The 13420-nt window shown below is 43.5% G+C and overlaps 1 protein-coding gene across 7 annotated transcripts in view; it reads left to right on the top strand.

The window, feature by feature from the left end:
• INO80D (INO80 complex subunit D) overlaps positions 1-13420 on the top strand; it is an 81688-nt gene that overhangs the window by 11384 nt on the left and 56884 nt on the right. For 3 of the 7 annotated variants that reach the window (XM_055120519.1, XM_055120520.1, XM_055120523.1), the window contains exons 2-4: positions 8588-8676; positions 8789-9035; positions 12473-13212. In XM_055120519.1, the coding sequence (XP_054976494.1) occupies positions 8818-9035; positions 12473-13212 (958 nt within the window). In that variant the 5' untranslated portion in view covers positions 8588-8676; positions 8789-8817. Of the gene's footprint in view, positions 1-2676; positions 2722-5460; positions 5543-8587; positions 8677-8788; positions 9036-12472; positions 13213-13420 lie in introns of those variants that run through there. The other 4 variants (XM_055120525.1, XM_055120524.1, XM_055120522.1 and 1 more) reach the window with 3 other exon arrangements.

Raw genomic sequence — 13420 nt, 5'->3', positions numbered from 1 at the left:
TTATTATTATTATTATTGGGAGGGTAAGATTTCTGAGCCACACCCAGCTGAGCTTAAGACTTACTTTGGCTCTGTGCTCAGGGATCACTCCTGGCAGGGTTCAAGGGACCTTATGGAGTGATGGAGAGTGAATCTGTGTTATTCAGATGCAAGGCAAGCACCTGATCTGCTGTACTATCTCTCCAGCAGTTGAACTTTTAAAAAGGGATTTGAGGGGCTGGAGAGATAGGACAATGGGTAAGGCACTTGACTTGTAAGCAGGGAACCAGGGCTCAATTCTTGGTGCACCATATAGCCACCCTGAGCCTGCCAGAAGTAAGCCCTGAGCACTGCTGGTATGTGCCACCCTGCCCCCCAAATAAAAACCCAGAAGAAAAAGGGGTGATGGATTTGGAAATGAAAAACAGTTGGTTACTTGTAGGGTAACATTAGCCTCAGATTGTTTAGGTTTATTGGGTTACTCTCATCACAGTGCTCCCATTGCCCTGTGTTTATTTGTAACTCTTTGTGTTCTGTTGACTTGTAAATACTGTTTTTCTCTTCTCCTTGAGTCCTTTGCCTAGTTTATTCAGAGCCATGTCATTTTGTATGGACACAGAAGAGATGCATTAAGCTTATAGAATTGCTCTCCTGGGGCCATCTCGATCTCAGAGTACAGTGCTCAGGCCAGATTAGTTTTTCCTATCCCTAGCAGGATCCCAGTCTCCTCGTTACTTTTGAATCATGACAACATTTGTCCATGATCAAGCTCTTAACTTAAAGTTAAGAATTAGGCACTTTGGCCAGGCCCATCTCGATGCCAGGGTAGTTACTCAAAAAGAAAATGCAAAGAATTATATGAAGTTGGCAACTATATGTAGAAAATTAAGGTGGATGAGAAGTTGTTTAAAAGATGTTGAAATTAAACACCTTTTTGTAATGGCGTAGAAGTGATTATCAACACCTTTGATATCTTGTGGCAAGTGGCAAAATAAGACTGTTAGATGGATTAATGAATTCGGAGAGTTCGAAGGAAATAAGATAGACAGATTTAATAAATTCATTCTCTCTCCCTCTTTCCTTTCCTCCCCCAGTCCCCCCCCCCGCACCCCAGTACAGGGCTGGGAGTATAGTACCCCTGCTTCCCCGCTGACCCCCAGCTCCAAGCATAGTGTGTACGACCACCTGAAATAATAAAATAGAAGCTAAACATGGTAGCTGATCTTTGGGTGAATGCAGTAAACTTTAGGTAGGCAGACAACCCCAGGAATTAAGTCATTGCTGCAGAAGCTAATCATGCAGCCAGCATCTATTTGTTGAACATTTATTAACTGCTGAGGTCTGTGCTAGGTCTTGGAAAACAGGAAAGTTGTTTGTCTGGAGCTTATTTCCTAGGAGGGGGACTGCAGAAAAGTGGGCAGTTAAAGTGGATGACAAAGGCCCACTGGGGAGGTGCAGAGCAAAGAGGAGGAGGAGGAGGAGCAGGTGTCCGCCCATGGAGAGCCCAGTGTGCTCTGGATGGGGGGGAGCATGGCCCAGGGCAGGGGGCACATAGGGCAGCCACCTGCTGATTTACTCTGGACTGCTCTAACTTACTTGGCTTATTACCCTTCTCAGAAAATTAGTCGCTCCGCACCCCTGGAAATCTGCCTTCTGTTTGTTCCCCCACAATCGCACCTGAAGCTACTCTAAGCCCACCTCTCCCAGGAGCAGCTGCTTTAAGTAGCAGGAGCAGCGGGTCCTAGACTTGGTGGCACCACAGGAACCCACGGGGGTTGAGAGCCTCCGACTGTTCACATCCTTTCCTTCCAGTTCATTTCCTTTCTACTTTATCATTTTCAAGAGACAAAAATTTTGTCTCTTGCTATTATATCTCAACTGGGGAAAATGATGGTCTTTTCTTTCGTGTTTAATAAAGACATACATAGAAGCTAAAGTCATTGTATTTGACAGTGAAAGTGAAGGGAATCGAATTTCATCACTTCCTTAACAGCCTGTTGATTCTTTAGAATGAAAATAGGAAAGCTGGGGCTGGGGATGTGGCTAGTGATTCAGCACTTGCCTTGCTTGCATGAGTGGAGTCCTGGGTCTGGCTCTCAACACTTCATACTCCCCTAGCATAGCCAGGTATGCTCCCCCCCCCAAAAAAAAAAATGGAAAAGAATTACAAAAGTATTATGTTCATTGTGAAAATGACTTATTTGCTTTATAGCTTTTTGTTTGTTTTGATTTTTAAGTCACACCCAACAGTGCTCAGGATTACTTGTCTGCACGTGGGGATCATTCCTGGGACAGCCCAGGGAACCTATAGGTGCTGTGCTGGGGATCACTGTGCAAGGCAAGCACCCTACCCACTGTGCTGTCCCTCTAACCTCATTGCTTTATGTTTTTATTTGTTTTGTTTGGGGGAGATATGACTGTATAATTTTAAAAGGCTTTTCCTGATTAACGATGACAGAGTACTGACATCTCTGTTTTCTCTCAGTTAGCTACATTTAGAGAATTTAGCTAAAATTTAAAACTTCTTCGTGTAAAGACCTCTTGAGCGATAATCAATAATCATTTCCCAGAAACTTTCTGTGCAAGTGAAAATGATGAGTAGTTCGTTTGTGACGGTGGAAGGTGGTGTGTGGACTGGGGCTGGTGACATGGCTCCTCCGACACAGGACCTTAGGGGATGATTCAAAAACTCAAGAAATAAATGACAAACAGCAGGAAGAAGAGTGAGCTGAAAGGATCGGGGTATACATTTTTGTTTTGTTTTCTTGGGGGGGTCATACCCAGCGATGCTCAGAGGTTACTCCTGGCTCTGTGCTCAGGAATCATGACTGATGGTGCTCTGGGGACCATATGGGATGTCGGGAATCGGACGTGGGTCAGCTGCTTGCAGAGCGAGGGCCCTACTCACTGTACCATAGCTCCATCCTGCAGGGTATAAAATCAAAGAGAAAAATGTTGTCATTCCAGAACAGAGTCTTCCAAGTTGCACATATGTATAACAGCTGAGTATAGTAGAGGTAGGTTTGAGCAGTTTGAGCAGTTCAAAATGAAAAAGGTAAAATTTAAAACTAGAGAGAGTGACAAGGAAAACAGTGAATTATTATTAAGATTATTTGCAGGTTATTATTAATAGTTATTAATAGTAATTTGAATTTAATGATTGATGCTTATTAATTAAAATAAAATTGTAAATCCATCACTAAGTAATTTTTTGTAAATCTAGCACTAAATAAATCAGGTTATTATTATAATTATTATCCGACCCTGCTTTTAAAAATTTTTTTTTATTGAATATTCATGAGATAGACCATTATGAAGCTGCTCATGGTTGGGTTTTAGTCATACAACGATCCAACACCCATCCCTCCACCAATGTACATTTCCCACCACCAATGTCCCTTTTTCCTTCCCACTATCCCCCAACATCCCATCCCTACCCCCAGCCTCCTTCTGTGGCAGGTACTTTTCTTCTTTCTCTCTCTCTCCTTTTCCTTTTGTGCATCATGTTTAGCAGTATAGCTACTAAGAGATTATTGTATTTGTTCAGGACATTCAGTATTTTTATTGGGACAGTAAGGCTGGAGTAACTTTTAACTGGATGGCAGCTTTGGGGTGTGGATATGACTGTCAAGGCTTCCAGAAGTACAGGGAGGTGGGGGGGGGAGCTAGCTCATCTCAACCCCAAGAAGGCCTGGAGATTTCAGTCACAACACCCACATATCCGAATTTTGAGCAGACGGACCTCAGTTAGGTCCGTCCTGAGATGGTGGAATCAGGCTAGGGGTAGTGGCAATTTTGGCAATGGCAGCAAGTGGCTGCTGGGGCTCTGCTTGGGTGGGCACCAGGCTAACCTGTGCCTCTTCGATTTACCCTGGTGTTCTCAGCCTTTTGTGGGTCTGAGATTAACTGCAACTTTTGATCTCTTTTGAGATTTATTTATAGGTCTCTGAAGCAAAGCCGATAAATGAGCTTGCATAGCTGAGCCAGAGGTGTTTTGTGGGCATGACTCCCACATACCTGACTTTTGACTGTTTAATTTCTAAGGAAATTTGTTCCCAAGTTGTTGGGTTCCGGCCAGAGGCACAGCGACAATTTTGGGGTTTCAGGAAGCCTGAAGGCACTGTCAGGCTGCTGATGCACTTGCCCCACAGGTACAGGTTGATCTACTGCTGGCACTGTACCCTCTCCACTGATCTCATTTAAATCCCAGATACCAAATCTAGTCCCCCAAAACTGCCAAGAAGCAAGGAACCAGGAATAGCCCCTAGCATACTGGGTCGTGATATACAGACTATCTGTATCATTAGGGGGACTAGGCCATACCCGCCCCCCTGCCCATGGAATCACTCTCTTTGGAATCACTCCTGATAATGCTTGGGGGACCTTGCAGTGCCTGAGGTAGTACTCGAGGCTCCAGCATGCAGTGCACGTATCCCAGTCCCTTGAGCTCTCTCCACAGCCTTTTAGTTTTTAAATATAAAAATTTATGTTGGTGGGGCTGTAGCAATAGTACAGTGGATAGGGCATTTACCTTGCATGTGGCCAGCCCAGATTTGATCCCTGAACCCCATATCATATCCCTGAATGCAGAGCCAGGAAAAAGCTGTAAACACCTCTGAATGTGACCCAAAATCAAAAACCAAAAAAAAAAAAGTTGTTAGGGCAAGATGGGGGGAAATTGACTGGTCTTGCTGGCCTTGATTACAGAAATTAGTAGGGAAAAAAGGGTATGATTCAAGGAATTTTCTGTTCAGGCAAACTACAGTTTAATGTTACCAACTTGATGTATTTATTTCCAACAGAAAGACCATGCTTTAGTTCCTACAAGTCAATCCTTGTGGGGATGGGAAGGGAGATGACTATGTTATATAATTGATGAGCTGAAAGCCAAATTAAAAGGGTTAATGCTTAATATTGAATAAAGTTTAGTGTAGAACAACCCTGGAATGTTATAAACTGTGGTAATATAAGAACATAGTGCTTAGAAAAATGGAATATGTTTTTAATGTGAGATCAACTACAGTAATGCTAACTATATTAATTTTTGTATTATGAGGCTAGACTAGTTCTTTGAAGAAATTCAACTGTCTTTCCAAGTTTTTGTGACTATCTCACACACATGAATATATAGAACACTCATTCATAAAGACACACTCTGTTCCCACTTATGCTTTTTTTTTTTTGAAGGTTATAGATTTACTTCAACTTAATTCATCAGAGATTGATATTTGCCAGGTTGATATTGCACAGGCCAGAGATAGTCTAAAAGTGAAATAGCGGAGGTTGACTTTGAAGCATTTCCTCTCCTGAACAGTCCTCCGGGGCAACTAAATTTAAGAATTTGGTGTAGCCATTTTTCCTTAAATCCTACCGAGTGCTCTTATTTTTGTTTCACATTGTTGTGCCACTAGATTTACTTAGTAATGAATATTGTTTTTATTAGCTAAGTTAATATTTCAGGTCTGTTTGTTTTTGTACTAGAGTAAGCGAAATGTGTTTCAAGAGCAACATAGAGGCTGGGGAGATAGTAGAAGAGGCAGAGCGTTTGCCTGGCACATATGAGGTCTGTGCATCATTTGCCCTCTCCCTTCGCTTCCCGACACCCCCCAGAACTGCACGGTGTGCCTTCTGTTTGGAAAATGGACGGGAGGCCGGGGAGGTGGCTCAAGGTGTGAGAGCACATGCTTTGCATGTGGGAACCCCAAGTTAACTCATGGTCCCCCAAGTTAACTCATGGTCATCCAACAGCCCAGAAGTGGCCCAAGACAAAAACAAAAACAGGAGAGAAATGCAATATTCTACCCCCTTTATCCTGGAAAGGTTAGAACGTAGGAGAATTAGAAATTGACATCTATGAATAGTAACTTCTCTTTGTTCCACTGCTTTACTGGGCATCATTCCTAGTGCGCTGCACACTCCCTAGCTTTTGCTTTTGTTTATTTTGGAGCCACACCCAGCTGCTTTCAGGGCTTACTCCCAGCTTTGTGCTCAGGGATCATCCTGGTGGTGATTGGGGGGATGGGGTGGGGATGACCATATGTGGTGGTAGGGATCAAACCTGGTCAGCCACATGCAAGGCAAGCACCCTGCCGACTGCGCTATCTTTCTGGCCTGCTCTGTAGCTTTTGACCCTCAAAGCTTCTTGATGTAAACATATCACTGTGGCGTATTCAATATGCCAAATACAGTAACAATGATAAATCCATTCCCCTGAATGGTAACCCTGAAAGAGCCTCCAATGCGGCACCACTGGGAAGAATGAGTAAAGAGAGGCTGCCAAAATCTCAGGGCTAGGACGAATGGAGATGTTACTGGTGCCTGCTCGAGCAAATTGATGATCTACGGGATGACAGTGATACAGTGATAGCTGCGATTATTGTTGTTGTGATTATTTTTCGTTTGGTGGTTACCTCTGGCAGTGCTTGGGTTCTCGCTCCCAGAAGCGCTTGCATAAAAAAGTGCTCAGCTCTTGAAGGTGTCTCCCTGGCCCCATAGCTGCTGTGCTTCACAGGTGAGAAACTGGAGATGCAGAGAGGTTAAGTGATGGGCTAAAGGCGGAGCCGTGAGTGGCTGATTTCAATCTGGGTCCCTCAAGCATTAATGGATCTTGTCATTCACTGCTGTGAGGAACTTCATACTCGCTTTGGTAAAAGACAGTTTTTCTTGTGTTTTTCTGGAGCTAGTATCCACACTGTTCCATCAGCATTCAGGATGCCTTTTGAGGTATGAAGGAAGGTGGGTAGTGATCAACTCACTGCCAGGCTGCCTTTACACATTAATCTTTTTAGTTTTATTGTCGACCTCATGTGTTATAGTATATACATCTTAGTCTTGACCTTTCGTGTATAGAGTCTACATGTAGTGAATACTGTGTGGTACCTTCCCCTTCTACTTTTTAATTAAACCTCCGAAGGTGCATAAACCATGGTTCTTACCCTGCTTTGTAAGGGAGCTCCATGTGACATAGAACATGGCTCTGGATGCTGGGCATGTGGTTAGGTGACTGCTTTTAGACTTGGGTAACTTTAGTCTGGATGGGTCGATGTAGAGTAATAAGAGAGGGGGGACAGGACCTTTCTCTGGCCGGGGAGATAACCTCAACAGCATGTGGTGGCAGTGTGGTGCTGAGGCTCAAACCCAGGTACGAGTTTTGTCATTAGAGCCAAATCCTCAGCCAAAAAAATGACTTGTTTTGTTTCATTGGTGGGCTGCAGGGAACACACTGGGCCATGCTTCGGAGCCATTCCTCAGTGCTCAGGAGTGATCCTGGGTGGTGCTGGAGGAATAATATTTGGGGATTGGAACTAGGGTGGACTGTATGCAAGTTAAATACCTGTTCATTTGCTGTTGTGTTCTCTACAGCCCACAAAGGAAACAAAGCAATCATTTTTTGGACTAGGGATTTGGCTCTAATGGAATAAGCCATTAGAAAATGACTTATTTTATTTTGTTTTGGGGTCACCCCCAGAGACGCTCAGTGCTTACTCCTGTCTTGGCACTCAGGGATCACTCCCAGTAGGCTTGGGGGGACCATAAGGGATGCCAGGGATTGAGCCTGGGTCAGCCACATGCAAAGCAACTACCCTACCCATTGTACTGTCACTCTGGCCCCTGAAGATGATTTTTTAAAAACAAGAATTTGTTCTTTAAAACTTTCCCCCCAAATTTTCTGGAAGCATTTGTGACAAAATTTTTAAATATTTTGCTGCCATTGAAAAGAATAGAATTTTCGGGCTGGAGAGAGTACAGTGGGTAAGGCTCTTACCTTGCATATGGCTGCCCTGAGCTTGATCACCAGCACTACATATGGTATATAGTTCCGCAAGCACTGCCAGAGGGAAGGGGGCAGGGGGAGAGAGAGAGAGAGGGGGAGAGAGAGAGAGAGAGAGAGGGGGAGAGAGAGAGAGAGAGAGAGAGAGAGAGAGAGAGAGAGAGAGAGAGAGAGAGAGAGAGAGAGAGAGAGAGAGAGAGAGAATGAGAATTTAGAGTGGTAGAATACTTGCACTGCAGATGTGAGACCCGAGTTTGAACCCCAGCACGACACATACAGAAAGTGTAGACTTTCTTAAGGAAATTCTAGGGCTGCCCTTCTTTCCCGTGGCATTGTAAAGGGAGTTGGGTTCTAACAGTACATATACCATGCCCCTACCAGTAATGAAATGAAAAGATGTGCCACCTTACGATATCCATTTGGTGAGGAGCCCTGCTGCTTTGAGGTATTCTTAACATTTAACTAACGTAGAAGTTATCTGTCGCGGGCCCGAGAGATGATAGCTTGGATAAGGGAGAAGGCACAAGCCTTGCGTGCACCTGACGGAGGTTAGCTTCCTGGCACTCCCTAGCCTCCCAACCCTGCCAGAGTAAGCCCTGAATACTAATGGGTGTGGTCTCCCCCCTCAAAAATGTCGCTTCCATTTGGAGGGGTAAAGTCACTTACTATATTATGCTGCTTATTTCCTTCTTGAATCCAGTTTTGGGGTGTTGCCTTACAGTGAATGTGTGGTGCCCTTGGGAAGGGGCGAAGGGGGACATCCCAGTATTTTGATTCCCAGGTAAGCCAGCTTTGCTAATTTCTGTTTGTTAACTAGGCCTTTTGATATTTTTGTAGACAGTCTGCCTCATCTTGATCTTCAGCATTCCAAACTGGTACTCTTGGGTTCTCTTAACATTGCTATGGTGCCGAAGATTTAAAATCAGGTATGGCTGGGGGGCCAGAAGTCCCTCAGTGAAATTCTCAGCTTGAATCTGCTTTCTGTTCTCTGATTTATCATTTGGGTTTCTTTTCTTTTTCTTGTGCTGATCTTTTTAGCTGATGTTCACAAGGAATAGAGTCACGTGATGTATGAAGGGAAACATATACACTTCTCTGAGGTTGACAATAAGCCCTTGTGCTCATATAGCCCCAAACTGTGCAAGCAGCGGCGACTCAACGGCTACGCCTTCTGTATCAGACACGTTCTGGAGGACAAGACTGCCCCCTTCAAGCAATGTGAATATGTGGCCAAGTATAACAGCCAACGCTGCACCAACCCCATCCCCAAATCAGAGGATCGTAGGTAAGAACTTACTGCTAAAGGAAAACAGGCTTTGATTCCCTTAGCTGCCTATGTAAGTAATTCCCCTCTTCTTTTGATACAGTGAGTTTGAATGTTGAGCTCGGGAGGTAATTAATTACAGGGTGGGTAGGGGGGGTGGGATGAGGAATGCTTCTGTAGATGGGCTGTGGCAGCCTATACAATGTATAAAGAAAGGAGTAGTAAGTTTGGGGAATTGTTTAAGAAGCGTAAGTGTCTTTTTGTTGTTTAATACACTTTCGAGAATTATTGTAAAAATTTCTTTCTTTAAATTTTTGCTATAAGTCTTAGCATTGAGATACTTGGTTTTCAGCTTCTCTGCTTAAGTTTGTAATTTGTCTCAATGAGAGAAACTTTAGGAAGTAGTTAGGTATCATGAATAATAATGGTTTTGGAATTTTAAAAATGTATTTGGAGGAGAGCAAAGGTTATATGTATATACTTAGTGAAAAAGATTATTTCAAAGATTGTCTCCCTGAATCAGAAGACTTCTAAGCAGTGTTTGACTTTCATACTTTTGATTCTTTTGTTAAAAAATAATTCCATATAGAGTCTACTTACTCTAATTTAGAACCTAGTTTCACAGTAAGATTCAGTTTTATTACTAGAATTGTGAATTTATGCTATGTTGAATAAAAAAGCAGATTTTTTTGTTTTTGTTTTTGGGCCACTTCCTGCTGTATTCAGGGCTTACTCCTGGCTCTGTGCTCAGGGATTTCTCCTAGCAGACTCAAGGGACCATTTGGGGTATTGGGGGTTGAACCTAGATCAGCTGCGTGCAAGGCAAATACCTTATGTATGTGCTGTATTATCTCACTATCCCCCAAAGAAGAGATATTTTAAAAGAAAGTAAAGAAGAAATCTTAGGGTGATTTTATAGCATTCATTTGGGGTTAAATTCTTACTGTGTTTCCATTTAATCTCCTTTTCATGTCTCTTTTTCACCATTTCTCCAGCAACCGTATAGATTTTGGTTAAACATTGCTTGCTTTCTCCAAAGTTTTAAGTATTTTTTTTTATTTAGAAAATTTTAACATTTTTACTTCTGTCTTTGAATATGTATATGAAACTTATACATAAGCAGATGTTACCTACATAAATTGGCTGAAAGGAATCATGCATTTTATATGTCATGTTGAACGATTTTTTACACTTTCATGGTGAAATAAATAATTTATGTTGATAGAGTTGCTACGAAAATGAGTTTAGTATAATGTAATTTGGGAATACTCACTTAGCATTTCTAATGAGCACGTACGGCCTCAAATTACAATACCTGAAAGGTAGAAACAGCTGCTTAGTGAGGCAAGAAATAAAATTTTAATCTCAGATGAGAAAAAGACCAGTGTATTATGCTAAATATTTGTCCAGTTGGTTTTAGCAGACTGGAAATGGTAATTACTTAGTCCTGTTTTTTTTTTTTTTAAATTTGAATTCTGGGTAAACTTGGATTATTCCTTTTTTTAAAAAAAAAATTTCAACCCCCATTATAAACACAACTATAATTTTTGGTTTTTGTTTTGATTTTGGGGCTGTTTCTGATAGTATTCTTGGTGGTGCTTGGGGGACCATGCTGGCATGGGGATTGAACCCAGACTTCCCATAGGCGAAGCACATGCTTAGTTCCAGCCCCTCTATAATAATAATTTAAATTTAGTTTATTGTAGTTTGTCAACCTGGATTTTTTTTTATTTCAACTGAAGCAAGTATTATCATAATATTTCACAGCAAGAAATAAAATAAGAGTTACTCTGGGTATCTCGTTTGTTTGGTTTTGTGCTTTGGATCATACCCAGCTATGCTTAGGGCTTTCTCCTGGCTCTGTGCTCAGGGATCACCCCTGGCTGAGTTGGGGGACCATATGGGGTGCCAGGGGATCAAACCTGGGGCTCCTTCATATAAAGCATGCACCCTTGCTCTTTGAGCCATCTCTTTGATCCCTGTAGTGTTTTAAAAATAGCATCTATATTATAAAAGTAACTTGCTCCTTATTGATGGCTAATGAGTTTCCATGAGCATTGTTTTAAGCCTTTCTCCTTCCTTCTTTCCTTCCTTCCTTCCTTCCTTCCTTCCTTCCTTCCTTCCTTCCTTCCTTCCTTCCTTCCTTCCTTCCTTCCTTCCTTCCCTTTTTTAATAGTTTTTGGGCCAAACTCAGCAGTGCTCAGGGGTTACTCCTGGCTGTACTTGGGGGACCATATGAGATGCCAGAGATTAAGCCCAGGACCGTCATGTGCATGTGAATGCCCACCCCACTGTTCTGTCACTTTAGTCCCTCTTTATTCTTTTGGGACCACACTTGGCTGTGCTTAGAGCTCACTCCTGGATCTGCACCCAGGTGTCACTCTAGTTGGCTTTGTGGGTAGCTTACATGGTGCTAAGGTTTGAACCTGGGTAGGGCACATGCAAGAAAAATGCCTTTTCTATGCACTCTCTTTCCAGCCCTTGATGATGATGATGATGATGATGATGATGATGATGATGATGATGATGATGATGATGATGATGATTATTTTTAAGGTCACTTTTCAGTTCTTACTACTTTCCAAATGGATTGTCTGGGGCAGGTTTTTTGTTTGTTTTTTTGTTTTTTTTAAATTTCTGCAAGCTTAGTTTTCTCATTTGAAGTACATTTAATTTATTTATTTTGGTTTTGGGCCATACCCAGGAGTGCTTACTCCTGGCTTTGTGCTCGGTGATCTCTCCTGGTGGGCTCAGGGAACCATATGGAGTACTGGGGGTTGAACCATGGTCAGCCATATGCAAAGCAAGCGCCCTGTCTATTGTACTGTCACTCCAGCTTCACTGAAGATATTTAGTAAATGCCTGCCTACAGGTAGGCATAATCTGTATGCTGATAGCTCATCATCGAGAGATTCCTTTTTATCTATAATTTCTAGTTTTTATCAGTTTGTTTCTCTTTTCTGTAACTTTCTCCTCCTTCCCTCACTGACAGAAGACATTTACTATTATTAAGGGTTATGTGTAAGATCTTTCTGTAGCCAAAATGCTTCAAAGGCATTGGAAAAGACCCTCTTCCAATCTGCCCCCCCACCAAGAGAATTTTAAGTGACCCTTGAGATGGGTGAGGAATTACTTTGTATATGCTACGAATAGAGAAAAAGTTGTGTAAGGAAGCATTGGCTGGTCTGTTACCCCGGGCCACTAGGAAATTGGATGGTTTGCCTCAATACACAGAGAATTCACCTATTTGCTGTGGCAAATCGCTCAGTCTTTGAGGATTACTTGAGAGTAGAGGGAGTCGCATCTATTAAGCCCACAAACAACCAAAGTTACATCAGTCATCCATTTTTAGCATCTTGGGACTCTTATTTTACATAGTTCTGCATGCTGTTCTTCCTGCTATGTGCTGCGACCATTTTCTCACGCATGTGTGTGTGTGTGTGTGTGTGTTTTCAAAGGTACTGCAGCAGCCACTTGCAGGTACTCGGCTTTATCCCGAAAAAAGAGAGGAAGAAAAAGAATGATCCGATAGAGGAGGTGAAGGTCAGGCACCAGATGGATACCATGGCCTTCAGCCTGACGGTGCCCACGTTAGCCTTGAAGATGCCCAACGGACTGGATGGGATGTCCCTCTCTCCACCGGGGGCCAGGGTCCCCCTCCACTACCTGGACACCGAGTTGGAGGACCCCTTTGCTTTCAACGAGGAAGACGATGACCTGAAGAAAGGGGCAACCGTGAGGAAGAAGCTGCAGAGCAAGCTGGCCCAGAATCGGCAGCGCCAGCGAGAGACTGAGATTTTGAAAGTCCGGCAAGAGCACTTTAGTCCCCCTCCTGCACCTTCGCAGCCGCCGCCGCAGCACGCCCACCTGTCACCATTGTCCACTTCTCTTAAACCTCCAGCACCGCCGCAGGGTTTAGTCTGCAAGTCACCTCAACCTCAGAACACCAGCCTACCAATGCAGGGAGTGGCCCCCACCACACACACTATAGCACAAGCAAGGCAGTGGCCTCACAAGAGGCCGCTGCCCCTCCTGCCATCCAGTCGGGCTCCTGTCGGGGACCCGCCCCGGACTGACCGGATCCTGATGAAAGCCACCGCCTTCTCGCCCCACTTCTCTTGTATAAGTCGACTGCAGAGACTGGTGAAACTGTGCACCCAAAAGCATCAGCTGGACACCGACCTGTTTCCCCACTTGGGTGAGTCGCTGCACTTTTACTGTCACCGTGGTGACTTTGGGCACGGGGCTTGATGCTTAATACTGCAACCGAGACAATAAGGGTGGAAGAGCTCCCAGGACAGAGCGGTCCCATTAAGGGTCCTTGTTTCCATAGACCACCTTAGAGGACATGTAATGTTGGAGGGATAATGTAATGGGTGATGAATAAGAATGCAGAAGTAGGAAGT

Source organism: Sorex araneus, chromosome X, assembly GCF_027595985.1.
Source record: "Sorex araneus isolate mSorAra2 chromosome X, mSorAra2.pri, whole genome shotgun sequence".
NCBI lineage: Eukaryota > Metazoa > Chordata > Mammalia > Eulipotyphla > Soricidae > Sorex > Sorex araneus.
The sequence above is the reverse complement of the archived record's forward strand: the minus strand, read 5'-3'. Positions and strand labels throughout refer to the sequence as shown.